The sequence below is a fragment of the Crocodylus siamensis genome, chromosome 2 (genome assembly GCF_052110815.1).
Source record: "Crocodylus siamensis isolate JL-2025a chromosome 2, ASM5211081v1, whole genome shotgun sequence".
NCBI classification, from domain to species: Eukaryota; Metazoa; Chordata; order Crocodylia; family Crocodylidae; genus Crocodylus; species Crocodylus siamensis.
The window spans coordinates 244,841,113-244,869,018 of record NC_143396.1 but is presented as its reverse complement, the minus strand read 5'-3'; the positions used below and the strand labels follow the sequence as shown (position 1 = coordinate 244,869,018).

At 41.6% G+C, this 27,906-nt stretch overlaps 1 protein-coding gene across 6 annotated transcripts in view; it reads right to left on the bottom strand.

The window, feature by feature from the left end:
* Window positions 1-25: 25 nt before the first annotated feature.
* G2E3 (G2/M-phase specific E3 ubiquitin protein ligase) overlaps window positions 26-27,906 on the bottom strand; it is a 44,391-nt gene continuing 16,510 nt past the window's right edge. For 5 of the 6 annotated variants that reach the window (XM_090033540.1, XM_090033541.1, XM_090033543.1 and 2 more), the window contains exons 8-17: window positions 27,166-27,272; window positions 24,284-24,400; window positions 21,895-22,019; window positions 21,662-21,791; window positions 13,511-13,657; window positions 6,874-7,184; window positions 6,034-6,215; window positions 5,330-5,502; window positions 4,116-4,315; window positions 26-3,815 (exon numbers count right to left, since the gene is read on the bottom strand). In XM_090033540.1, coding sequence (XP_089889666.1) covers window positions 3,583-3,815; window positions 4,116-4,315; window positions 5,330-5,502; window positions 6,034-6,215; window positions 6,874-7,184; window positions 13,511-13,657; window positions 21,662-21,791; window positions 21,895-22,019; window positions 24,284-24,400; window positions 27,166-27,272 — 1,725 coding nt within the window. In that variant the 3' untranslated portion in view covers window positions 26-3,582. The remainder of the gene's footprint in view (window positions 3,816-4,115; window positions 4,316-5,329; window positions 5,503-6,033; window positions 6,216-6,873; window positions 7,185-13,510; window positions 13,658-21,661; window positions 21,792-21,894; window positions 22,020-24,283; window positions 24,401-27,165; window positions 27,273-27,906) is intronic. The other variant, XM_090033545.1, reaches the window with a different exon arrangement.

Sequence of the window (27,906 nt, the reverse complement as noted above, 5' to 3'; positions counted from 1 at the left end):
ATACTGAGGGTCCTGCATATTCTAAACCAGAATTCTCTGCTAATGTGATTCTTTGTAACAAGACAGCACTGCAAAACCCAGGTTGATTAATCGGATGTGAGCTGCCCCATTCATCTCAATTTGAGGTTAATTCCAAAACCTTCTGAAATCTATATCTCAATACTAATACTGTTATATTTTACTGATTTTCTTTTTAAAAAAAGCAAGTATCCAATTAACAGTCCCAAACTACGCCTCCTACCTTCTCAAGTGCTACAAACTGTAATTATACCTGTCAAAATATTGAACTCTCCGCTAAGTTTTATAAGTTTTGTCTTTATACTCCAAAAATATGCACTGCATAATCATAAAATAAATTAAATCCATAATCAACACTGAACAACGAATACTGCATTGACATTAATTTTTATATCTAGTTCAAAACAAGGTTTATGACTTCCTTCAGAAGTTTCAATGTGCTGCATGAGCTGCACAGAATCCAAGTGTCTTTACTATGCAAAAAAGACCAAATTTGCCAGAGCACAGAGGTCTTCATTATAATGGTAAGAGAGGTAAGAATAGAAAAGGTATAGCTAGATATTAAATTCTAAAAGTAAGGAAATGAAGTATGCTTGAAATATTTTGGGAGAAAGTATGAGGTATCAAAAAGGAAAATTTGAGAATAAAGGGATGGGAAGAACAGGTACAATAGCAGAACAAATGGAACATGTTTTAAGAGGAAAATTCAGAGATTCCACCACTTAGAGAGCCTATTAGATTTCTGTCCCATACCAAATTAAAACTGCAATTGTCCTCCTGTTGCATGCTTTTTAAATCCATGAAAGGGAGATTACCTTCAATGTAACTGATGTTTAGGTAATCTTATATATAATCCAGATTTATTGCACAGATTTTTAAATGAAAAATTGAAAGGTCACATACACTGTCCATCAGCAATTCTCAGCCAGGTTGCTGCAACACCTTGAGATGCCTTGAGATCTTTTCAGGGGTACCACAGGATGCCACACAATATTAGTGCTGTTAGGTATGCAAACATGATTTAAAAGATAAATCCAACAATTTCAAATACGAATCCATAGTGTTAAAAAAAATACATATGCCCTGCTGTGGTCTTTCAAAATTCTTTGCAACAGAAGCATTGTTATATTATTTTTTCATAGTCAAAACGTGAAAACTAAGAGCTGGCATTTTCCTTGAGGGGTGCGTCTCAAGTCTAAGTAGGAATAAAGCCTAATACATTAAGTACCATTGCTTTACACTTAGTTCAGTAGCTCTCAACCTTTTTATACTTAAAAAATCTTTTGGAAAATGCCAGCTCTTGCTTTTAACTCATTTTTTCAATACAGAAAAATAGAGCAATTCTTCTTTTGCAAAAAGCACAACCACAGTCAGAATTTTTTGCCGCTTTGGATTCCTATTTGAAAGCTCTGGTTTTATCTTATGAATCATGGTTGCACACTTAACAGTGTTAACATTGCGTGGTACCCTGCAGCAGCCTTGAAATGAACTCAAGGCACTCCAGTGTGCCACAGAACCTCGGCTGAGAACCACTAGTCTAGTTGCAGAAGTAGGTCTGTAGCTTGAACTCTTGATAAAAAGCAATTGCAAGAAGGAAGAACCACTTCAAGCACTGTAGCAGCTACAAAAAAAATAAAATTAAGGTTATTGTGTTTTATTGGATAACTTCTACAAATTATTAAAGGCATTTTTCAGCTCGTAAAATATTTACAATAATACTGATAACCTTAAAGTTCAGACTCGCATTAAAATTTGGTTCCCATTATGAAAGTCTTGTGGATCATTTCCTGTTTCACACATAATTCCAGCATATTGAGACAACTACAATGGTTTGTACAAACTAATATGTAAATACAGATTAGTAGCTAACAAGAAAAACCATGCAACTAGTCTACTTTTTGTAAGAAGCCAGTGCTCCACAGACAAATGAGTTAAGTGGAAAAAAAATAAGCTCAGATTTCTTTAACTGGATTTCTTAGGTGAGTCCAAAAGAACTTCTTGTATCATGTTTAATATAGACATTATCCTTGCCTATAATTTCAATTAGTTATGAATAAATGTAATTTTAAGTGATCGAATATGATTTCTTTAAACAATTCAGTTTTCTTGACAGCTTGAGTCTACATGGAATTATTTATAATATGACCTTTGCATAATGTGAGGTATAGAGTAGATAGCCAAATTAATAGGAAGAATAACTTGCAACAACTTACAAAGGATAAAGTATAAATTCAATTGTCTTATGAAGATTTTGTTCAAAAGCTTACCATTTGAAGATATTATCAAAAAGTAAAAAAGTTACATGCTATGAATTCTTACACTGACAATTTTTGTATAGATTCACCAGCATCAACTTAGATTTGTCCTCCCCTCTTAATATAAAGTAGTTTTTAATATCAGTAACACCAAGCAATTTCCTACCTTAGTTACAGTGCACTTCAATAGAAGCTAAACATTCGCTGATCTAGACACCTGTGGTGTCTTTGCATTAACAATGAGTTTCATAAAAAAAGTACAGTCTGAAGAATGGCAAATATATATATATATATATATATATATATATATATATATATATATATTTAAAACAGCATCTGCTATAGCCAGAACTGTTTAAAATGAAACAGAAGCCAAGAATTTATTTAGCATCAGACTCTAGTCAACTGTTGGACTGTGACTGTAATGGAATCCTAAAGAGGAAGAGCAAGCTAAAAAAGCAGTTATAGTGCAAGCTATTATGAAAGCTATTCTGACTTCAGCATAAGATATAAACACATTTTCTAATTAGAAACAGAACCGACCTGAGAAAATTTTTTAAATCAAACACTTTCACGTTCAGCTTTTTAAAGTTCCTCGTTAATCATGCATTTAGGATTAGTTTTGGTTCTCATACTTGATTATTTCACCTAATTTTTCTTTGAACATGTTTGATCTTTTACATAATCTGGTAGTCTTCAACTACAAATTTTCAAACTTTTGTGCACTTCGTTAGCTCCTCTTGAATTCCAGGACAAAACATTTTGACAGGAAGACTGTTCAACAGATATTAAAAGTATTACAGCCATTTCAAAGACCTTTTCATGCTGCTTCTAGTATACTTTTAAAGAGAACTTCACTTTGAATCTTGTAGTATTAGCCTACTCATATGAGTATGCTAATAATCACAGTTAAATGTGTCGGCAGCTTAAGTCTTATCTATTAGTATTTTTATTTCTAAACTGGAAATTAAACAAAAAACAAACGAAACCAAACAAAACTTCACCCAACTACCCAAGCACTGAGTTTGATCTGTGAGCATAAATGTTAAGCCAATATAACTTTGGCTTTTTTTCCTCCAAATAGTTTGCAGCATACAATGGCCACTTAAAAGTCGGCTTGAGTTGAAACTATACGATACATTCCAAGCTAGATAAATTTTATTGTCAAATAGTAAACCACTGAATAAAAAATGAGAAGGGCAAAAGGGGTATAATATATGGTCAGGAATAATAGCAGCTTGCAAGCAGACAAGTCCCACATACATAAAAATTAAGTTTTCAGCATCCAGTTCAGTAAAAATATATATATTTATTCTCTTTCCAATCTTAGTGTCCTCTTGATAGTGAAGTCCATTGTGTTTTTAAACTTTTCATATTCCTTTGTTATTGGTATCTCTAAACAGTTAAGGTGTCTCTTCCCAACTGGGAATTTTATATTCAGAAATTTGACTGATGGCTTAGGCTCAAAACCAATGGGTGGGATAGATGTGTTACCAGTTGCAAAGACCAAAATATCTTCCAGTGTGGCTGCAGACTCACCACCTAGAAGAAGAAAAGCTTTTAAAGGTGCATACCTTTTGCAGCTCCCCACATAAGGTGTCCAACAAACATATACTAAAGAAGCACAGCAAAAACTAAACAAGGAATTGGCCTCTCAGATTAATTAGTTAAGTGAATTTGCCATCACAAACACGGTTAAATTGGAAACAAAAAAGTTTGCATGAAATGCAAAAGAAAAATATCGGGTTAATTTTAGACAAAAGTGAGAAAAGGATTGAACAAAAGCTACACCATACAAGTAGTTGTGAAATGAACTAAAAGGGGGGAAAGGAGTTCACTTACATTCCACATCTTGTAAGTAACCCATCCAATAGTCAATCCCTTTAGCATTGTTAACATGGGATGAACAGTGAATTGTAAAGAGATCACCAAGAAGTTCTGCAGAAAGTCTCTCAGGTTTGTGACACAATATGCTAGAGAATGCATCTGGATGAATCTGTATTTTTTCCAGCACACCAAGAGTTTTCAAACCTTGCTTAAAACTGGAGCAGGAAAAAACAAAAACAAAGGTATCAGAAAGGTATATGCTTTATTATATTTTTATGGCAGTATGTAAAAAAGAAAAAAAATCCATCTCTCTCTCTCCCTCCCTCTCTGACAGAATCACTGATTTAAGAAAAGTCTAAAGTGGTCAAGATTTTTAATTTTTATGTATTTATTTATTTCATGAACAGGAGCTTAGATTGCTAAATAAAACTTGAAAAACAATTACAATTCTTATTTACTTTGGTTATACAACTTTTGATTTATATATAAACTACTTAACACATATTTTATGTGCTTTTAGTTAAGGAGTAGGCCATCATCTATAAATCAGAAAAGTTAAATTAAAAGCATTAAGAATACTAACAAAAGTATTAAAATTCTAGAGCATTCCCATCACATGGCATTTGTATTATGTGAAGGTTATCTGATAGCATGTGTGCATTTAGTTTTACATATATAATACTTCTCTCCCAATAGTTAGACAACCTTCATAATTACAGATTTGCCAATAGGCACATTACTCCCACATCAATCTGAAGTTTGAGGAATGAAACAAAATGTGTTTTTGAAGTGAGAGGGTCTATTTGAAACATCTTCAGTTGTTAAAAAAAAAAAAAAGAATTAAAAATTGACCGAGGGCTCGAGGCCATAGGTCATGTGGTTTTGACAGTCACATCTTGAAATCATCCCTCCCTTGTTCTGTTAGATACAAGACCAGAGAAAAAACTACTAACTATATCAAGTACTGTTAATGCACAAGTTAAGTTGTTTTTCTTCTTTCAACCATCTTTGGTTTTACCAGTGAGCAGCACGTACAGTTTAACTTAATGGGATTTTCTAAACTTGAAACAGAACATATCAGATTGCTAGGAAGTTATATCATATTCAATTTAGCCTACTTGAAAAATCATAAATCTGCTAGTCTTTCAACTGATTCAATAACTACTTCAATAATTGTACCCTATATGTTGCTGAGAAAAAAAAAGTAGACTTTTACAAGCAAAACAAACCTTTCAAAAGGTGAAATAATTCGCTTAATTACTTGGTAGATCAGTAGGTCATTCACCAAGGCATTCTTATCATACAGAGTCATGACAGGCCTTACACATCCTGCAGCAGTAAGATAATCGTAGCACTCACTTATTGTGGATTTTAAATTCGCCAGAGTTTTTGAAGATTTTATCTGCAGCATAAAGCAAACGTTAGATGTATGATGGAGCATGTGCAAAGCAATGAATAAATATGGAAAACTGGCTTCAGTAATCTTTTAAAAAGTTATTTTTGATTCTCACCTGTGTAGAATTGATGTACGCTTCATTTTGTTCACATATTTATTTTATTAGGGAGTGAGAAGCTACAGCAAAGTAACTATAGCAACAAAAAAACCCTAATGAATGAATGCTTCATGACAGAGACCTTTTATTGAGTTCACTTGTTCCATTAGGAAACAGCAAGTGTAAGCTGGATTTCTTTAGGCTCAAAAGTGTAAGTTGCATTGGAAGTTTTGCCAACAGTTATGTCAGCAAACACTTAAGATTAGCTAAGCCCTTAGTATGTGACCATCTTTGGCTGAGAAAATGGTTATATACAGTCGCTGTATGATAGCTGTCTTGATTAAATGTATACCTACTACTCACCTAAAATAGTCTACCCCATTGCAAATGCCATGTTTCAAGTTCACAAACAAGAAATTACCATAGCATATTAATCTTACCATTTTTATTGTTTGTGCTACATCAACATCTGTGACATCTTCCACAGTTGGTTTCACATTCTCTGGACCATAAACAAGGCAGTTAAACAATGTTTTGGAAAAGAAACCAGGTGCTGGACCACCATGAACCAAAGAAACGGCAATCATTTTGCCAGCTTCATAATACAGATTCTCTTTCAGAGCTGGAAAGAAAGTATATTTGAATTAAAAATGAACTATTTACCATATGCAACAGGTACTATCCTAATATTATAGGCACACTCTTCTAATGTAGTTGCTCTCGACTCAAAGGGCACAACAGTCAGATTGGTCACACCCACAAGTGAAGGAGCAGTTTACCCTAATTATGACCTAGACTCTCTTCCGCCCTTGAAACCAAGTCCAGTTACAGCAGAATTCTCCCAGACTCCCATGCACAATACAATTACAAAGCACTGGAGGGGGTGCTGCAGGAAGCTAAGGGCTTCTAAATCTCTAGACGTGCTGCAAGTCATCTAGTTACATTTGTGCATGTCAGAATAGAGGGATGAGAAAAAAGGCATGGAAGAAAAAGTACCTGTGAAAGAACAAGTACCATAAGGATTTTCCATTTGTGATGTTGATAGAGAGCAAAACATTCAATATATGCCTATAACAGTAATAAATTTAAGGTAACTTGCTCACAGAAGGGAAATTACTTTGATATCCAGTAAATACAGAATACAGGTATTTCTATCTTGTGGTGCAAAGATCATTAAATCTAGTTAGGAGAACTAGACCCTTAAAATTACACAATATAATGAAAGTTACTTCCATGCACGTCAATTCACGGTTTCTCTCTCCTCTATATACTACATTTACCTTGAGAATCAAGAGACAAATTCTTTAAGGATGAGCCCTCAAACAGTGATGAGTTCTGAAGATGAAGCATTAGTAATTGGAAAAAATCATGCTTTGATCCACAAATAGTGTCTGTTTTTAATCTACCCTTAAGATTTGTGAAGTTAATTTCAATTGTGCTTGCAGGATTGAAGTTGCGACCCCTGAATCCTTTTAAGGCACTACTCCAGATATCATCTACGTTGATGTTCAATCTTGTGGTTTTTGCATTAATTTGTAATCTTAATTCATTTAGTATGTTAGAAACTTCTTTTCTTTGCATTCTTAATTGCCTACAAGACACAAACACACATAGATAGATAAATTAAGGGTAGACACTTAGCAAAAACAAGAAATTCTAGGTCAAACTTTCAACAAATTCCATCTATTATTCATATTGAAATTTTAGCAAGTTACTGTAAATTAATGGCAGATTCACCAAGTATATGAATCAAATAAAGCCCAAACTCTCATGTTCAGTTTCCCTGAGGCAGGTTTATTAACACACATATAAAAAACAGGAGTCTCAAACCAAGACAAGATACGGTGTAACAGATGTACCCCAACTTCCATAATTTGAAAGAAGACATGTCCATCCCAGCAATTCCCTACTGTAGGCCTTCCACTAAGTTTCTATGGCCAGAACTATGTGCCCCAAAAAACTGATCAGCTGTGCTAGGATGTGTTTTGGCATAGCTAATCTGCTTCATGGGGTGAAACACTTCACATGCTGTCCTGCCTATTGATACTGTGAGACAATAGGTAGGGCTTGGTCCTGTGCACCCAGGAATTCTTGTCTTGGATTGGGCCCCTGAAGCCCTGGGAGTGCCTGGCTAGCTCTCCCCACTTACAGAGACATGACCCCAGGAATTCCCGTAGTGTGCAGGATCAGGGTCCTCAAGTCTCCTGCAGAACCTGGGAGACTGGAGAACAGTTAAGGCTGCCCATGCTCTCCTGCCACAAAGTAAATAGATACTCACCAATTAAAAGTAGTGGTACAAATTGATACCATTATCATAGCCACAAATAAGGGCATTTGCAGCACAACAAGGAGCATGGATGTCTGTTTGCTTGGTGTTTGTGCCGCCATAAACTTGTTTTATGGTGGCACAACAGAGACAAAAGGCAGCATCTATTTCCACCCTTTATCAGCATATCTTTCCTCAATCCTCATGCTCCTGAGATTAACCCAAAAGCTTCCCTTTATACAGTCTCCAGCAAGCAGTCACTTGATGCTTGGATAATCTACGCCCTTACCACCACGTGGCTTGCCTGGTACAAAGGCCCCAAGGATATCAGCAGGCACACTGAGAACATGATGCCCACTGCAACGGCCTGAACTTTCTGAAAACCAAATCGGATACATATATAAAACCAGAACAGACTGAGTCTTTGTAAGATTTAGCTCTTTGTAAGAGGGTGGATTGGATTTAAATCAATTTAAAGTTTTCTACAAAGAGTGCATTTTTGTTGTTTGATATAACCTTAATATATATTATTCACAACTCAGAGACAGATGTAGGTTTGTAGCAAGAAACCTTTTTTTGCCTGCCCTCTCCCTCCAACATGAAGCCCCTCATATGGAAAAAAGCCCCTTTTGCAGTATTTGCCCCCTTTTGGGGATGCTTTCTCTTTTCTACCTTTTCTTCCTTCCTCCCTCTTCTTTTTTTATTATATTATTATTATTTTTATAAAATATAAGGTGTACTTGTAATAAAACTATAATTTGTAGATGCTTTTATGGGTATAAAATAGCATCAGTATATCCCCCCACCATTGTATTTGGTCTATTTGTTGTATGTGCCATGGCATTTTACCCTTTTATGTTTGATATTCTATGCTTTTTAACTTTGTAACAAATGTTACTTTAAGTTTAAAAGTTGTACCATGTAACAATGTTAGCAAGGGCGGGAATCAAACCCCAGCTTCTCTGTATGGAGCAGGTCCCTGAATTAATCTTGGTTGATCGTGTAACACAGTAGCTAGACAGGATAACAGGCTAACAAGTGGCAATTGACACTTACCAAACCACAGACTAAGGAGAGGAAAGGATCAATACAGAGCCAGGAGCTCCCTGAAACTTCACTGTTAAAAGGTACAGAAGCCCCAGTTTGAACTAATCACAGCAGCAAATTAATCAAACTTTATTAACAGACTCCCAAGACTACATGTACCTGCGGACGTGACCCCTGGGGCTGACAGCTGCCATCCAGCAACCACCAAGGGGGATGTCCCACGGGGTCAACGACCCCTGGACTGGGTAAGCCCAAAAACTGGGGAGTCACCAATGTCTGCCAGAGAGGGATAAAAGGCAGTGAAGAATGACCCCCAACTGCACCCTCTCTGACCAGCAAAGGACCAGCTGGCTACCCCTTCTAAAGCAACATCGCACTGAAAGAAGCCTCGACTGGCCATTGACGGCAGATTCCAGCGACTGGGGATAGGTATATTGTGACATCAGTGCTTAGTGTTCGTAGCTAGCTACTGTGATTGTTGTGTGCATGAATGTGTGTGTGTTTGAGGGGATCAGCCTCAAGGTTTATGATTTGACTTCTGCATCATTCTAATAAACTAGAATTTTATGATGATCCTGTGAGTTGGTCCTTTGTAGCCAACAGGTTTCATTTTTAGAAGGTACACACTGTACATTTAAAGCAGTCTTTTATTTGATATTTTCCTCAGATCAAATTGCAGCTACATCAGAAAACTGAATTATGACATTTTAAATTGTTTTATTCAACTAAAACAACAAACATGTATTTTGGATATTTTTCTTCAATAACAAATGTGTATAATTATTTTAACAAAACAAGCATACGTATTTTTGAATTTTTTAACTAGTTTAACTATAAGTGTGAAGTGTATTTCTAACAAAAATTAAATAAATTATTTCAGCCAGGTCAACACAAGAAACTTAAAATACTGGGTTATGCAGTAAATTCAGTCTTCACTTTCTGGTTCCTGCTTATTCACAGACTGGAAAAGACAAGCTTTCCTGCTTTTTAGGTTCCCAAGCGATTTCTCAATTAAGAACGAATTAGTCCAAAAGCAGAAAATATTCTTTCTATACCTGCAGAAGCTACTGCTGTTAAAAGCTGCATTCTCACTTAAGCACCTGAGTCCATCAGAGACTGTTGAACTGACTTCCACCAGCTCACTGGTTCCTTTAAAACTCATCAGCAAACATGCATTTCTTGAATGGTTCACCCTTAGCCCTGAAATGTATTATAGTTGGTATTATGGAGGGATGATTGCTGGATGCCCATGCTATCGCCAACTCCTCTTCTTCAGCAGTTAAGCACTGACCCTGGTACTGAGTATTGAGAATATTGGCAAGAAAATAAGCTGGAGATAGTGCTTGATTCATTTGTTTTTTTAATGCCTGTAACTTAATTCTTTCATTGCATATTTCTCTTTTCAAGGTCTCACTTGCTTCCTTCTAAATTTCAACAGCATCAGCAATAAGCATCAGGCTGCACTTTCTTTGTTCAAGGCTTTAGGATAGTCTGTTTAGCCCCATTCTGAGAACTTTGGCTAGGATAGTTCCATCTATTCTGTCACAACTTTGTTCACAAATAGTCATTAGATTAGGCCAGTTCTCAATGTATTGCTCAAAACAATCCACTACTCAGCTCCATTGCATTCTCTGGGCACAGGAGAGAAGCCCTGCTCTCTGGAGCAGGCTGCCTTCCCTGCCCCCCAGGGGAAGGTACCTGAGGCTTCCCTCCCATGCCTGGTGAGTGCAGGGGCTGCATGTGCACATGGGAAGTGCTGGCAATACAGATGGCCCAGCAGAGGCTGCGCCCCTCACTGTGATGTGCAGTGCTGGCCAGAGCCACACCTCACCCGGCACAAGTGCTCCCGCCTGCTGCTGCTGCCATCGCCTGCCAGGGCTGCATGCCACAGGAGTGTGGGGGGGTCCCCACACCCCTCACACCCCCATGCTGCCCAGCCGAGCTCCATACTCCCACCACCCCCGAGTGCAGGCTCCACATTGCCACCAGCCCCATGCTCCGTGGTCCTGCTCAGACACAACCCTGCTCCCACTGCTTCCCTACCTGCTGCCTAGAGACAGCAGGACACTGGCAAAGTGGAGCAGGTCCCCAGGGCTGCATTAGCAGTGGCCTTTCATGATCAGATCACCAAATCGTTAGATGCAGGGGTAGCTGTGGACATAGTCTTCCTGGACTTCCGGAAGGCTTTCAACACTGTCTCTCACCCCGTTCTCATCAAGAAACTGGGGGACCGTGGTGTTGACACCCACACAGTCAAATGGGTCACCAACTGGCTGGAGGGCCGCACCCAGAGGGTGGTAGTGGATGGGTTCTTCTCAACCTGGAAGGACGTGGGCAGTGGGGTTCCGCAGGGCTCGGTCCTTGGGCCTGCACTGTTCAACATCTTCATCAGTGACTTGGATGAGGGGGTAAAAAGCACCCTGTTCAGATTTGCTGATGACACTAAGATGTGGGGGGACGTGGGTACGCTAGAAGGAAGCAACAGACTACAATCGGACCTACACAGGTTACAAGGGTGGGCAGACGAGAATAGGATGGGATTCAACACGGACAAGTGCAAAGTGATGCACCTGGGGAGGAACAACCGGCTCCATACCTACAGGTTGCCACTCTTGTCAGCACAGAGGCGGAAAAGGATCTTGCAGTCATCATTGACTTCAAGATGAACACGGGCTGGCAGTGTGGGGACGCAGTCAGGAAGGCCAACCGTACCTTGTCATGCATCCACAGATACATCTCAAGCAGGTCCAAGGAGGTGATTCTCCCCCTTTATGTGGCACTGGTCAGGCTGCAGCTGGAGTACTGCGTCCAGTTCTGGGCGCCACACTTCAAGAGGGATGTGGACAGCATGGAGAGGGTCCAGAGGAGGGCCACTCGCATGATCGGGGGCAGCAGGGCAGGCCCTATGAGGAGAGGCTACGGGACCTGAACCTGTTCAGCCTCCAAAAGATAAGGCTGAGGGGGGATCTAGTGACCTGTTATGAACTAGTCAGAGGGATCAGCAGGCACTGGGGGAGTCCCTGTTCCCCCAAGCACTGCCAGGAGTGACCAGGAATAATGGTCACAAGCTGGCAGAGGGTAGAATTAGGCTGGATATCAGGAGGTGCTACATCACTGTCAGGGCAGCTAGGATCTGGAAACAACTTCCAAGAGAAGTGTTGCAGGCTCTTACCCTGGGGGTTTTTAAGAGGAGGCTAGATGAACACCTTGCTGGGGTCATTTGACCCCAGTACTCTTTCCTGCCATGGCAGGGGGTCGAACTAGATGACCTACTCAGGTCCCTTCTGACCTAGAAACTATGAAACTAGAAGCATTCTCCATCTGGAAGGTGTGTGCTGGCAGGGCCAGGTCCTTCTGCCTATGGAAGTGGGAGTGGGGCGCAGTAGGGTATGGTTTGGAGGGGTGTGTACATGTGTTATAATGCCATTTATTTCTGTAGCTTTTCATTTTTAACCCTGTTTAGCTTAGCTTTAGTAGTTATGTTTATCTTCATAACTAAATTATTGCCACTTCTTTTCAAACTATTGCTCTAAAATAGGTGAAGGCAAAGTACAACTCATAGATGGCTCATAGATGTGGGGCTTCATCAGCATTCACCTTTCCCATTGCAGTAGGCAGGTCCTAGCACCCCACCTCCAACTCAAACTGAAGTCATTCCAACCCACAGCCTAAAAACCACTGCTGACCACTGTTCTACATTTTAAAAAAAATAAAATATCAAAAAATTATAAGAAAAAAACAAAAGCTTCTAATCTGAGAGTCTGTTAAAGGCACATTTGTAAATGAGTTGTACATACTCGCCAGGAAGTGTCAGCATAGCAATCATTCAACAATACTGTTGTCTACAATCACAGAAGCAAAAATAGGCAAGAAAATAAAAACATCAACATCCATTAACAAATTGGGCAAAGACATTCCTCATCTGTCTTAAATGCATTTGAATGGAAGATGAAGTCCTGAGAAACCATGAGTGTTTTTCCACCAACCTTTTGATATCAAAACCACAGTTTTGATATCAAAACCACAATGAAAGGTGAACAAGACAACTATGACAAAATTCAAGATTTGCACTGTTACGTTACATTAAAGAAGCTATCTTAAACTCACTTGTGACAAAAAGCTAGACGAGAGAAACAAAATACAGGTTGGCATTACAATTACAGTGCATACTTAAATGCAATGGGGAGATTCAAAATTGGTAAACCTGTAAAAATGGTATTTTGCCATTAGGCTGATTTCCAGTATCTTTTAATGGAAGCATATGGTTATAGTAAAAAAAAAGCATGCATGCAGAAAACATCCAAACACTGAAAAGCTATTTGAAATTAAACCCATGAATTGAGGGAGATAAAATACAGAAGCAGAAGAAAAAAGCCTATTTTTTCTAGTCACTAGTTAAGCTATTATATATGTATTTTTTTCTGTCTACTTTTGGTTTTTACTTGCTGAACACAAACAATGGCATAAATCAGATTTTCAGCAAGTTAGGTTAAACATTCCATTTTGTAACCATCAATATACTGCATCCTAACGTTTAGGAAACACTGCATAAAAATGAAAGCTAAAAAAACCCCTGCTTCAGTATAACAGAAATATTAGCTTACTTTTTCCTCACTGACTGAATCCTGGATGAAGAACTGATCAGTGGGGAGATGGACATTACCATTCTATTGGATGCTGGATGATCTAACCGGGAACAAGGAGTCAAATTGTTTTGGCACAGTACTTTTGGTGACCTGGAAGGGGTAAATCTACCAGAAAACAAAATAAAAATGCATGTGAATTTCTTGTGTGCATTAGAGATTAATAAGTTATTTTAGTCAACCCTAGTCTCAGTATCGTTTTCTCATGGTGATTAAAGTGCGCAATAGTAATAGTGCCTAACCCTTAGAAACACTGATCTATGTAGTGTTAAGCAGCGTGGTGGTAAACACAATGAACTCTAGGGCAAATGATGTAACTTTCATTTTTTCAGTTCTGTGGTTTCCAGACTGATACCCTATATAGCACTAACATTAAATCATGGAAATCTTTACATACCATTAATATGAAAAAAGTGAGTTTACATTATGTCACAAACATAGCTTTGTGCCCTGAGATGGCTCCAGTTAGCATTGGCTCAAAACACCTTGTTGAAATACCTTTCAATCATTTTTCTCTCTTTATTTACAATTTGTAAGCAAGATTTTAAGGTCCCATCAGGTTTTATAAAACAAATCATGTGATTCAGTTTAGCCCTGAAAGCAAAGGCAAGGGGTTGGCTAAGTGAATGGCAAAGAAAGCATCAGATTAAACAATAAAGGGCAGACCAGAGAGTGACAACCTTTTTTTTTATATTTACATCCAACACTGAACACTTAACATTGCAAACTTAATTTTGCAAAATTCAGTGTTCCCAGGTGACAGGAAATAAATTGCACTACTGTTTCTTGCCACAAAACTGTTTATTCTAGTTGGCACTGAATGAGCCCAAAAAAATCACTTTACCACTTTATTTTGGGTAACAGCAGCCCATCTTCTAAGAGAGAATTAGAACTAAACTTTAATCACATTATGCATTATCTTACACTTGTTCAAGTTGCCAACATTTCTCCCATTGTAGGTGCATATGCATCTCATGCACACAAGCCCAAACTCTTAAATACTGGCACCTGCTAGGGCTATGCCTCCAGCCAGTATTGCAACCTACTTGATCATATAGTGATCATAGTGATCCTGTTTACTCATTATTCAGAATCCTCATTCAGTGGTAGCTGGAATGCGTCAGTGTGGATGTTACTGCAGGTGACTGGCAAGAAGTCTTGGAAAGCAAGAGTCAGAGCTCAGTCAAATAAGGACTATCATCAAAGATGTGGGTTTTCCCGAAAATTCTGAATTGGAAAATTTTCTGGACAATTTTCCAATGCCCTAAATAGAGCATGATTAGATTTAGCATATTTGTTTACTAAATACAAGTCAAATAAAACTAAAAAAGTACCCCCACGTTAATCTTATGTCCCAATAGCACAAGTATCCAAACCGAAATATCTTATTAAGAAAAAAATCAAATTCAGCATACTTAATGTGGTTTAAATGTTATATTCAAACAAATTCAAAGTTTTATGTGGAAAGAAATTATTTTTATTGGAAGACATGTAAAAATTTAAAGACAAAACATGATAACACGCACTTCCCTTACATTGTCTGTTTACATTTAAGACAAAAAAGAAGGCATTAAAAACTGCTGAGACACTAATTTTAGCACACCCAGAGAACTATGCATGATATTCCATGGTTGTCCACTCATCTACTTCAACAGAATTTAACTCTCTTCCACTGAGGGCATTGCGGCACCTCTGGTTTCACTGTCACTATCTGTAGAATCACTTGCACTACTTATTAGTTCCATTTCAGAATCAGACTGAGGCAAATCTGATTCAGAACTACTTGAACCACATTCTCTTTCACTAAAGGTAGAGATGTAGGGCAGAAAATTTTCCACAGAAGAATAAAGCACTGGAAAATTTGCCACCCCACATCTCTGTCATATCACTCTTCTGAGCTTGGCATCTGTGCTGACTAGCGTGCCAGGGGCCCAGCATTTAACAAACATAAAGCATGTGGTGGCTTTACAAAATCTCTGAAATGAGCACATAACCATGCTGTCATAAGCTCTATCACTTGCGCTCTATTGCAGTGTGCTTGATGTTTGGAAAGGGAGGTTTACTAGCCAATTGGCAACGGGCAGGAATGCACTGAATAATCTTGTAAACTGTCTAGGATGTAAATGCCAGGCCTTTCAGTACATCTACAATGTTCACAAAGGGGTCAGACCTAGGCATGAGAAGGGATTAGTCCCTAACTCAAGGACAACCACAAAGACTACCTTTAACAAATTTTGTGACCATGGACTGAGAGAAGAATATGTGCTCAAGACTGGCATGCAACAGCCTGATATTCCTGCCAAATGTACTTTGGGAGACGTTTTCTGCTCTGGGTAAGGATCACTTTCGCCTACAAGCCTTTTCAAAGTATCTGGTCATGGTTCCAAGATGCAGCAATCATAGTAGGTAAGACAACTAAGATTATTCATGTCATGAAGATATTAACTCTGTACTTCCTGATCTTTGATATTATGCTAGGGATGAAAAGTATCCTTTTGAAAGGCACAGAGCAAGTCTCAGTACTACTGAAGAATGAGGGCTGAGACAGGAGATGGATCACTTTACATCCTCTACAATAGGCAGAGGTCAAACTCAGCTGACCCCACGGGCCAGATGCAAGGTATGGGGTCAGTCTGTGGGTTGGACCAGGCCCACAGATTGGCCCTACACGCTGAAGCCAGTGTGCAGGGTGTCTTCAGTGGGAAGCTTATGTAATGTATGACCTATACCAGCCCTGCATGCAGCATGCACTGGTCTGTGACTTGAATGCAAAGTCAACACTGGGTATGAACTGCATGAGGTACCCATATCAGCTTGGCCCTGCATGCTGGCTCTGGTGCGTAGGGTTGGTCTGTGAGCCCAATCCAGACTGGAACCTGCAGCTACAGCTCAGGACCAGTTTGGTGGGGTGCTTCATGCAGTGTGAAGCCCAGACTGGCTGTCTGTGTTGTGTGCAGTGATATAGGGAGTTCGGCCCAACGTGCTGCATACAGCCCGCACTGCCTCAGGTCCAGGGCTTGGATTGCACATGGTGTGTGGGGCTGGTGGGATGTGTGTACTATGTGTGGCACCTGCATTGGCTCCAGCATGCACAGGTGGTCGGTAGGCTGGATTTGGCCTCAGAGCCTACATACAGGGCTGGACTGGCATTGTAGGAAGTACATTCCAAACGTTCTGCACAGGTTATGGGGCAGCACATGCCATATGCAGCATGCAGGGCTGGTCTTTAGCTGGGACCTGTGGGTTTTATCTGAAACCCCTCCTCTACAAACACTCTCTAAAGCATTTGCTACTTGCCACTGTCAGAAACAGGATACTGGGCTATACACACCTGTGGTCTGACCTGGTACAAAGTTTCTAATATTAAAGGCAATGTCAGCCATCCTGGACTCATACTTCTCCTGCAGTTTGCATTCTCTACCATGGTGAATAGGGCTGTGGTCTGTATTCCCCATTATCGAAATGAGAAATGATAGAATAGTGAGGCAACTCCAATTGTCAATGGCTCTTGTAAGAAGTGTCCTTGAAGAGAGATGAAGAAGCAAAATGTAAAGAGGTAAGTAGAACAACTGGATGGCCATAACCACTACTCATTTGACACTGGTAATATTTAGTCATCTCTCATGGAATGTGGAAGATAGCTTCCAAAAATAAGTGCTTATTAGACTGATCTTGATGCAACTCTACCAAACTGTCAAATTTACCAACACTTTACCAGTGCCTTATGTATAAAACACAAAAGTTGGAAAGTTGTCTATTTCTTGGCTACTTTTCTGAATTATATTTGGTCTATAGTTAAAAAAAAAAAAAGCAGCGTTGCGTTCAGTGGTGTCAACACTGAGGAAAGGTCTTATGGTATGCCAGAGATACCCATCTTCTCAGGTATCATAAAAAAAATGTACTGGAGTCTGCAAATATGGGATATATTTAATTTTCTTACTAAACAGTGCCAGTTCTTTGACAGCTAAGTCCTTGTAGTTTTTAAGAAACAAGTGAATAATCATGAATAACTCCTTAAGGCAGGGGTTCCCAAACTGTGGATCTTAAAAGGAGCAACTTAAAAGGGGGCCGCAAACTTCCCAGGGGCTACGTGCAGAGGTGCAGGGAACTGGTGCATGGTGGTGGTGGTGCGGAGTGGTGGATGGTGGCAGTGACTGCCATGTGCGAGCTCCTCAGCCCCCGCCATCCAGTACTTGGGGTTGTGGTATCACAAAGTTTGAGAATGCCCGCCTTAAGGCATTATAAGATGACTCCCAGTATCCCCAGAGGGCCAGGATAGCACCCTGCAGCCATTAGAATGGTTAGTATGTTTTTAGTTTGATCACTTCTGAGCTGGACCTCGGTGGAGCAGTTGTACTCTTCTTGATGGTTCTGTAGTACCATTTGAAGACCATATAGGGCTGGGCCCTGCTTCACTTGAGGGAAGGTGTACTCTGGATATGACAACAATGGACACACCTATTCTATTGGCTATGCTAAGGAGTGGGACTGTGTGCAGTCAAGGCTTCTATCTGTATTGGGAGCTGTAGCAGGGCACTAAGGTGCCTGCTACTGAAAAACAGTAGTATGGGCTCAGCTGCTGGTTGCTAGGGGCAACCAGGAGGAGCTAAGGGCCAACATCTGGTGTGTCAGCTGACTGGAAGGGGCAGGGCTGACCACCATAAAACAGAGACAGAAGGCTATGGGTGCTCTCCCCCTCCCTCTCCTGACTGGCAGCTGGGTCGAAGGGGCATGGTTAGGCTGAGGAAAAGAGCTTGACCCTGAAAGGAAAGAAAGGAGAAAGGCCTGGAGGTATAAGTCATTAGTTACAGGTACGATATGGTGTGGGTTAGAGAATGTTTGTTTAGAGTTACGCTTAGCCAGGAGGCTTGTTTGAGTTACAGCTGATTGGCTTGGGTTATTATGCTGGTTGTTTGTGTTTACTGTTTACTGGAGAACTGGGTGAAGCTGTAGGGGTTGAAGGAGGCCTCATAGGAGCTCCACAGTAGTGTGGGGGTTCCTGGCGCCAGAGAGGGCGCAGAGACTGGAGGCCAGGCATGGCTACAGCCACCTGAGTCTCAATTGTGAGAAGCCCCAGTGGGGCATAAGACCCGAGAAGGGGGTCTGGGGGCCAGGCACGGCTACGGCCACCTGAGCCTTGATTTGTGAGCCGCGAGGCAAGGCCCCAGCGTGGGCATGAGCTGCGAGGCAAGGCCCCAGTGCGGGTGGGGAGAAGAGAATTGACTAGACAATGTCCGGTACATCTGCGAGGCTTGGGGCGTGGTATCAGTGGTGGTAGGAACCACGCGTGGCCCGTAAGGCTGGAGTGCACCGGGGCAACTAGACAGAGCATTGGCCAAGTTACATCAGGGCACTGTGTCAAAGTAGATAGAAAAGGCAGCCTCCCCTAAACACTAAGACATCAAAGAAGTGGCAGGCGAGACTGGTGAGGGTGCGTTGACACCAACCTGACACTGTAGGGGGCGCTAGGGGAGCTCACGGCACCCCTAGGTCCTGTCCTGTCACAGTGGTGCATTGGCTGGGAAACGCTTGGCCGTGCGTTGAATAAGGAGCGACAGCAAACCCAGGGGCTGTAATTAGTGATGGACGGTTTGATAGTAAGGCAGTGGCAGACCAAGGCAGACCACGACTCAGTAAGTGGGTCTGAAGGGTTTATACCCATTGCCCAGATTTTTTTTGTGAGGACAAAAACCGAGGCCGACCCAGGAAGGGTAAGGCCTAGATAAAGACGATGCAGGCAAGGAATAAGGGAGGTCAGAAACCCAGCCAATTTGCTGAACAAAGAAAGAGAGAGGAACTAGAGGATGAAATAGACTGGCTAGAATAGGAGCTGGAAGTAGCCCAGGCTATGAGAGCACAGGCCAAGGATAGGCTGCAGGAAAGTTAAGCACAAGCAGCAGAGACTGACAAGTTGCCCTTGCAAGGGGTAGAACAGATGAAGCTGTTCAGGGCAAGCTATGAAATGCTGGAAGAACAACGGTTGTCCCTGGAAGGAGATTTGAAAGTCCTAGGGAAGGAAAAGGAAGAGATACGCACCCAGTTGCAGAAGGCAGAGGTAGAGAAAGAAGAACTGGTGCAGCAGGTACAGTATCTTGAAACCCACCTAGCCGATAGCTGAGCTAAGGAAGAAGGAACTAGGGCAGAGATTGCACAGTTACAATTTGAAGTGCAAAGGATGGATCAAGAAATTCAGGAGCTGAAAAAGGAAAATGAAGGACTGTGGGCAGAGAGTGACCCGGGGAAAGCGCTCGAAGAGTCCCTGAAGCAGACAGGGGCACAACTAGAGGACGGGAGGCAGAGGAGCTTACATGCAGAGGGGCTGACAGAACAAACGAAGAACAAGGTGATAGAGAGCCAAAGTAGACAGAAAAGGCAGCCTCCCCTAAACACTTAAGACATCAACGACGTGGCGGGTGAGATTGGTGAGGGTGCGTTGACACCGACTTGACACAGTAGAGGGCGCTAGGGGAGTTCATGGCACCCCTAGGTCCCGTCCTGTCACAGGAGACATCTCAGTACCAGACATGGCTCCAGTGGTGTCCTGCTGGGTTTCTGGAGTTGGATTTAGGCTTGGTACAACTGGAATCTGCTTCTTCAATCTGCTACTTTTCACCCAGTTTTGGTGAGTGAGATTTTTATCAATTGAGCTTTTTAGTCCACACCATTTGCATAGACTGTTCTGAGAGATAAATTACCAGTCTGGCATCTCAAGTTTCATAAACCCAGATTCTAAAAATGCCAAAAATGAAGCATTTGCTTAGGATGTGGGTTCTCTGCAAACTAGAACTGGCACCTACTATGTCATTATGCTAAAGGAGTAAGCAGCCCATCGCTGGTTTCAAGCCTGTAATTTTTACTCTACTTACTTGAGACTCTAAAAAAGTGTATCGGGTACTGTTCAGGAGGACTAGGCCAAAATAATTAAAACAAAACAGGTTTAATTCCTTCCAATTGAAATTGAAGGTTGTTTATAAGGATTTCAAAATGTGACCTGAAAAAATGATTATTAGCAGTTGAACCTGAAAAAATTATTAACATTAGAGGTCTAAGAAGTTGGACTACGTTTGCTTGCACTGCCATAGGCTGCAAGAAGGAACCAAGGGAAAGTTGTAACTGCTTTGCACTTTATGCTCTTGCAAAAAAGCATGCAGGGGTTCAGTGACACACAGTCACCCCGACAGATGCTGCTAGTTAAAGAATCTACTTTTGCAGTTATGAAGCTTATGTGCGATTGAATCCACATTGTTGTATATGCAAAGAGTTAAGTGTGTTCCATTACTATTTGGATGAAGAGAAAAAGTATCAGACAAAAGGTTCTTGTAATCATTTATTCTATGCCAAGGCTGTGCAACTGGAAGTACTAGGCAGCACATAGCTCTTGAAGGGTTAATTTGCAACTCCTCAGGCTTCCACTCAGTTGCCAGGTCCCCTATTGCTCTGACTGCAGCAGCTGAGGTCTCTAGGTTCCCCTTCCATTCTACAGCTTCTGCTCCTTACCCACACAGTGTGTTCTATAACTGCTGTTGCAGATCTGGCAGGGAGGACAGTGGTGAAAAGGGTAGGAAGGAGAAAGCAGAGCAATGACTGGACAGTGCAGCACTCAAGAAAGGAATGGGGCTTACCTTACTGCATACCTGTTAAATAGACTAGTCCCCACTGGTGTATGGCATCAGTGAGTTAATACTAATACATTTATAGCTTATTCATGAAACATTTGACTACTTTACTTGTTTATGGAGGGTTGGCATGATCAGTTTTGCAACAGGGTAAAGGTAAAATTTGCTACAAAATAAGAATAAATGTACTACCACATATTTTAGACTCAGGGTTGGCAATTTTTTGCTCACTGCAGGCTGGTCAGGATTGGGTTTGCAGCACCAGGAGCTACTACTGGTGGGCCACCTACCTCAGTAAGCAACATGTGCATGTGTGTGTTTTGCAGGAGGATATATAAATGTGGCGTACTTTGTTTATAAAATCTCTTTGCTGGCTGGATCTGGCCTGAGGCCCATATTTTTGACCCCCATTCTAGACTATTAAAAGCAAACTATAAAATGTTCTTTTATGTTGTAGTTTGTTCTATGTTTTGAAGTATGAAGATTAATTACACACCTGAGGAGAAAGCTGTGCTGGGGTCCTGGTGACTGTCTGGGGCACTTCGGAGAGGGTTCGTCCAAACAACCATTCCCTTCTATTTTTTCTGAAGTAGCCAAAGAGCGTTTTTGTTGGTTTTGGTAATTCCCTGTTCAATTAAATCTTTGTTTTACTGTTCTGTCATAGTTAACCCAAATCATATCAAAACATAATTAAACATCTTTATCAAATTAAATCATTTCATGTATTACCTGACTTGGCGAAGATACTTCTGCACTCTGAACATTCCCAGTTTTGCTCCCATGACTGTATTGAGGAACAGGCCAAATGAGTTCCTCGGGAACCGCAATACTGACAACGCTTTATTTCCCATTCACTAAAAGAAACGCATTATATTTAGAATTAACACAATAATGTCAATACAAGAACTCTTTGGCTGTAAACTTGACCCAGATATTTAGCTTAAGAACAGTTATTGTTTTACAAGCTTAATTAAGTGATGTATAGTTAGGTTGCTTCGGTTAGTAGACTTCTCTCTTTCAGAGAGGATGCCAAACCTTGAGTGTAATAGGAAAAATACATCAGTTTTACTATGCAGCAGTTAGTGCCCTTCTGAGGCAACCAATTTGTAGTCAGCTAGTATTCTCTTCATTTTGTGAGACCCATTGGTCAGCTTCCCTGAAATAGACTAACTCCTATCAACTTTTAAATCACTGGTTTCCCAACCTTTTTTTTCCATGCCCTGCTACTGGGAGCAGTGCAGTGGCAGCGATGGCCCAGGGGTGGGGAAGCTCCTGGCATGGCTCATCTTTTCTGTGTGGTGCCACTGGCATTGCACCCACAATCCTAGGAGACTTGTGGCTGAGACATGCTCAACTCCTCTAGTGTCAGGACATATTGTTGCCATGGCATAGACCAACACTGACTAACTTGTAAGAAGCTGGGGCTGCATGCTGTGCAGACCACATCAGTGGGAGCCACAGGTACCCCAGGCCCAGCGCCCCACACTCCTAGCTCCCTAGCCGTAGGCTCCTCTGTAACATCGTGCTGTGCCATATGGGCAGGAAGCAGAATCTTGAAGAGAGAGGGGGAACCCAAAGAGACCATGGCTGCTGCTGTGGTTGGAGTGATGGGGGGTGATGCCGGGGGGGGCGGGGAGGGGGGAGAGACAGAAATGACAACTTTGCAGGGCCATGGTGTCTGCAAATTAACCTGCCGTAGGCTGCATGCAACCCACAGGCCATGAGTCTCACAGCCCTGGTACAGGCAATCCCTTGAGAACTAGAATGACCTGGGTGATTCATGGCCACAGTTCTACGAAACAAGGTTAATTTAATTGCTACATTAAGTCAGTTCCCATTGGCACCACAGCAGAAGTGGGTCTTCAAGATGCATGTAAAAGTGGAGGAAGTAGGGAGCTTTAATACATATGTTCAGAAAATATATGTTGCTTGTTCATGGACAAGATAAATGAAAGAACAGATATTTGTGGGCAGAAGTGATAAATGGCCCTTTTAAAGCAGAAAAGGAGGGATGGACTAGCTGATGCAAAACACAAAGTAGTTGAGCACCGAGTAAAACCTTAATAATGTTGAAAGAGAGAGAGAGAGAGAAACATAACACATGCAACTTAACTCTAAGCATATTAGGTCTGAACTAAAGAGAAGATATTCCAGAAAGGGTAGCGAAAAATGTAAGATAAGATCAAGACAAACCAGGGTAGAAAAGAAATATATGTAGAAGTACAGATAGCTACAGCAAGAAAACGGGTTACATTAATGTCTCTTGACAGAGAAAAAAGGGCAAAGGACTGGCCCTGACAATACTTCACAGTAAAAATGAGAAAAGACACTGAAATAATACACAAAGGGTGCATCTATACATATGCTGTAATGTGCATTAGCCTATTTTAATGTGCATTAAAGTGTCACAAAAAGTGTACTTTTGCTAATGCACTTTAAAATTAGCTAATGTGCCTTTTTACTTCACAATGAAGATACTAAATGTAATGCACATTAACAAAAGGACATTAGTGAACATGTAGGCATGCAGAGAACCTGAAAAAACAAAGAAGGTAGTCAACAGCCTGGAAGCAGAACAAAAGTCAGGAATAACAACTGAATGTAGGCCCCTAAAATTTGACCAGAAAGAAGTCATTATAGAGAAAAGTTGTCCTTTGAGATGCTTGAAGTCAGTTTAGAAAGGAAGCAAGATAAAGATACGAAGATCATTCAGAACAAGACTTGTAGAACAGGACTGTCCAACTTCCGAGTGGCTGGGGGTGTTGCAGCACAGACCAGTACTTTGCCTTTTTTTCATATACTGTGTGGGTCACACACAACCCAGACAAGTGCCACTCAGGCCGCATGCTTCACTTTCAAAGAGGAGAGGGATAATGAATCTTATTTTATGAGTTCCAACTTTTATAACATGGTACACTTACGTTTTTCTGATTATCCACTTTTAAAAGAAAATGTTAAGATTTCACATTATCATGTTCATATGTATTTTAAAACACTCTTAGCTTTCATTGTTTACTTTTAAAAAGATACTTCACCACTTTCAGCAACAATATTGCCTAGTATTCCACCTATATCATAGAATATTTAACATACCACCTGAAAAAGCTAATGTTAATACCTATCAGGTTCATTATAATCTCTCCCATTTCTGCAGAGACATCTTCTAATGTCACAGTGTTCGTAACATTGCAGAAGATCTTGATATGCATTCTCTTCGAGTTCCCAGGATGCATCTCTGTAAATATTGAAAACTTGATTAAGAAATGTGTATGTTATAATCTTATTTCTAGCCTTTGTAGGAATAGGAAACAAAATTATTTTTTAAAAAAAATCTTTAAAAATCATGTTAACCTGTGATTGCTATGTAAATGAAATGAAATATAATTTGAGATAATGCAACTATATGGTATCCCAACAACAATTAGCTGATAGTGGGGGGAGGGGAAGGAGGCAGCAGGGCAAGAAGGGAATGAAATTTCCACTCCTAGAAATCTTTCTGGGAGGGGAAGCAGTATAAGTATTCTAACCTGCAGTTGCCCCTTCTCCCTGCACCTTCCCCTTCCCCAAACAGGATGCACTCAGTCTGGTAAAGGTGTGGGGAACAGCACCTGCTCCACTCACTGCAGTCCCCAGGCAGAAGTGGAGCAGAGCAAAAGGAGCAGAGGATCAATATTCCCCACCCATTCCCCAGATTGGGGGCACTCTAAGTCCTGGGAAACTGGGAAGCCTTCATGATCAGAAGGAGTTAAGCTGCAAAGAAGACCAGGTATTGTCAACACCTAGATCCCTGGCAGATGTGCAAGTAAAGACATGATGGGATCTGATGTACAATCCCCACAATTATGCTTTCTGCCATGCCACGCATCTTATCATAGTATTCTGCAAATTTGATATGTAATCCAAAGAAGCAAACTGCACTTAAAATAGCTCTGATTCCTAATATGAGTATCATCAAGTTATCATGGGTTTAAAATTATAATCATATAGAATAAATAAGTATATGTTTTGTTATCTTGCTAAGCTAAAGGGAGGGGCCATCACCAGGGAGGACTATACCGCAGTTGCTTGGGGATGTAGGGAGGCAGTCAGGAAGGCCAAGGCAGAGATGGAACTGGGACTAGCTTCCTGGATCAAGGACAACAAAAAGCCCTTTTTTAAATACATAGGGGGCAAAAAGAAGGTTCCGGGTAATGTGGGGCCCCTGCAGGACACGTTAGGAAATTTGGTCATCACACCACACGACAAAGCCAACATATTTAACGATTTCTTTGCCTCCATTTTCCTAAGCAGGGACTGGAACAGTCACCCCCTCTCTGGGCCTCCCTTAAACCCTAAGGGAGGTGTACCTAGGCCAAGGGTTAGTGAGGAACTAGTTAGGGAACTTCTGGAAGGACTGGATGTATTCAAATCAGCTGGTCCGGACAATCTCTACCCTAGAGTACTGAGGGAATTGGCTGAGGTCATTGCAGGACCCCTGGCATGGCTTTACAAGCACTCGTGGTGCTCTGGTGTGGTGCCAGAGGACTGGAAGAGGGCCAATGTGGTTCCCATCTTCAAAAACGGGAGGAAGGAGGACCTGGGAAACTATAGGCCAGTTAGCCCTACCTCAATCCTGGGCAAGCTTTTTGAGAAAATTATTCTGGCACATATCCACGAGGGACCAGCAGGGGAGATTATGCTTAGGAGCAACTAACACAGGTTCATTAACAGCAGGTCCTGTCAGACCAACCTGGTGGCCTTCTATGACCAGGTCACCAAATCCTTAGATGCAGGGGTAGCAGTGGATATAATCTTCCTGGACTTTCGGAAGGCCTTCGACACTGTCTCTCACCCCGTTCTCATCAAGAAACTGGGGGACTGTGGTGTTGACACCCACACAGTCAATTGTATCACCAACTGGCTGGAGGGCTGCACCCAGAGAGTGGTGGTGGATGGGTCATTTTCGACCAGGAGGGATGTGGGCAGTAGGGTTCTGCAGGGCTTGGTCCTCGGGCCTGCAGTGTTCAACATCTTCATCAGTGACTTGGATGAGGGGGTAAAAAGCACCCTGTTCAAATTTGCTGATGACACTAAGATGTGGGGGGATGTGGGCACGCTACAAAGGAGGAATAGGCTGCAACTGGACCTAGACAGGTTACAGGGGTGGGCAGATGAGAATAGGATGGGATTCAACACTGACAAGTGCAAAGTGATGCACCTGGGGAGGAACAACTGGCACCATACCTACAGGTTAGGGAACTCCCTACTAGTCAGTGCAGAGGCAGAAAAGGATCTTGGAGTCATCACTGACTCCAAGATGAACATGGGCTGGCAGTATTGGGATGCAGTCAGGAAGGCCAACTGCACCTTGTCATGCATCCACAGATGCATCTCAGGCAGGTCCAACGAGGTGATACTGCCCCTCTATGCAGCACTGGTCAGGCCGCAGCTGGAGTACTGTGTCCAGTCCTGGGCACTGCACTTCAAGAGGGATGTGGACAGCATGAAGAGGGTCCAGAGGAGGGCCACTCACATGATCACGGGGCAGCAGGGCAGGCCCTATGAGGAGAGGCTACGGGACCTGAACCTGTTCAGCTTTCACAAGAGAAGGCTGAGGGGGGATCTAGTGGCCTGTTACAAACTAGTCAGGGGGGGATCAGCAGGCACTGGGGAAGTCCCTGTTCACATGAGCACTGCCAGGAGTGACCAGGAATAACAGTCACAAGCTGGCAGAGGGTAGATTTAGGCTAGATATCAGGAGACACGACTTCACTGTCAGGGCGGCTAGGATCTGGAAACAACTTGCAAGAGAAGTGGTGCTGGCTCCTACCCTGGGGGTCTTTAAGAGGAGGCTAGATGTACACCTTGCTGGGGTCGTTTGACCCCAGTACTCTTTCCTGCCATGGCAGGGGGTCAGACTCGATGATCTGCTCAGGTCCCTTTTGATCCTAGAAACTATGAAACTATAAAGATTTATGAAACAGAAATTATTTATATACATCATTTTAGAATGTCACTTACTTTTCTGGAATGTGTATTCCCAGTCTCAACATTTCCTTCTGAAATTTATCTTTATTATTACATACAGTACACCTAAAGAAAAATACTCCAGCACTCAAAGCTTGATACTGCACCAGGACAAAGAAACAAAAAACTGATTAGACTACTGACATTTATGTTTTCATTCTTTTGGTCTCAATAAGCCATTGGCACACACTGAACACTTGGGCCCTACATTCTGAACACAGGCTTCTTTAATGCCTTGGTCATCCTTGATGCATCCAATCTGAAATTACAGGAAACTGACCTAGCATATCTTTTCACAAGACTGAGTACTGTATTTACTCAATTCCAAGACAAGATTTTTTTCTCCATTTAACATGAGGAAAAACCACTCCTTGTCTTTGACTCAAGTATAAGGCTGGTAGGGGAACAGGTGGCTGCTGTGGCTAGGGCTCCAACCCCTACTTGGGACTGCGGCCATATCCACAGCTGTAACCTTCCCCACTCCATCTCCCCCCTGCAGCCTCCCTCCCCACTCTCAGACAGCCTCTGCTCCTCTGCCTGTCCACTTCCCTTCCTACCTTACCCTTGCTCTGCATAAGCAGGCTCTATCCACAGCAGCCTAGGCACTGAGCACAGCACCAACCCAGCCCTGTAGCAGCAATGCGCAGCCTACACAGCTACTATAGGACTGGGCTGGGGTCATGCTAAGTGCCTCAAGAACAGGGACAGAGCCTGTTTATATGGAGCAAAGTTCAG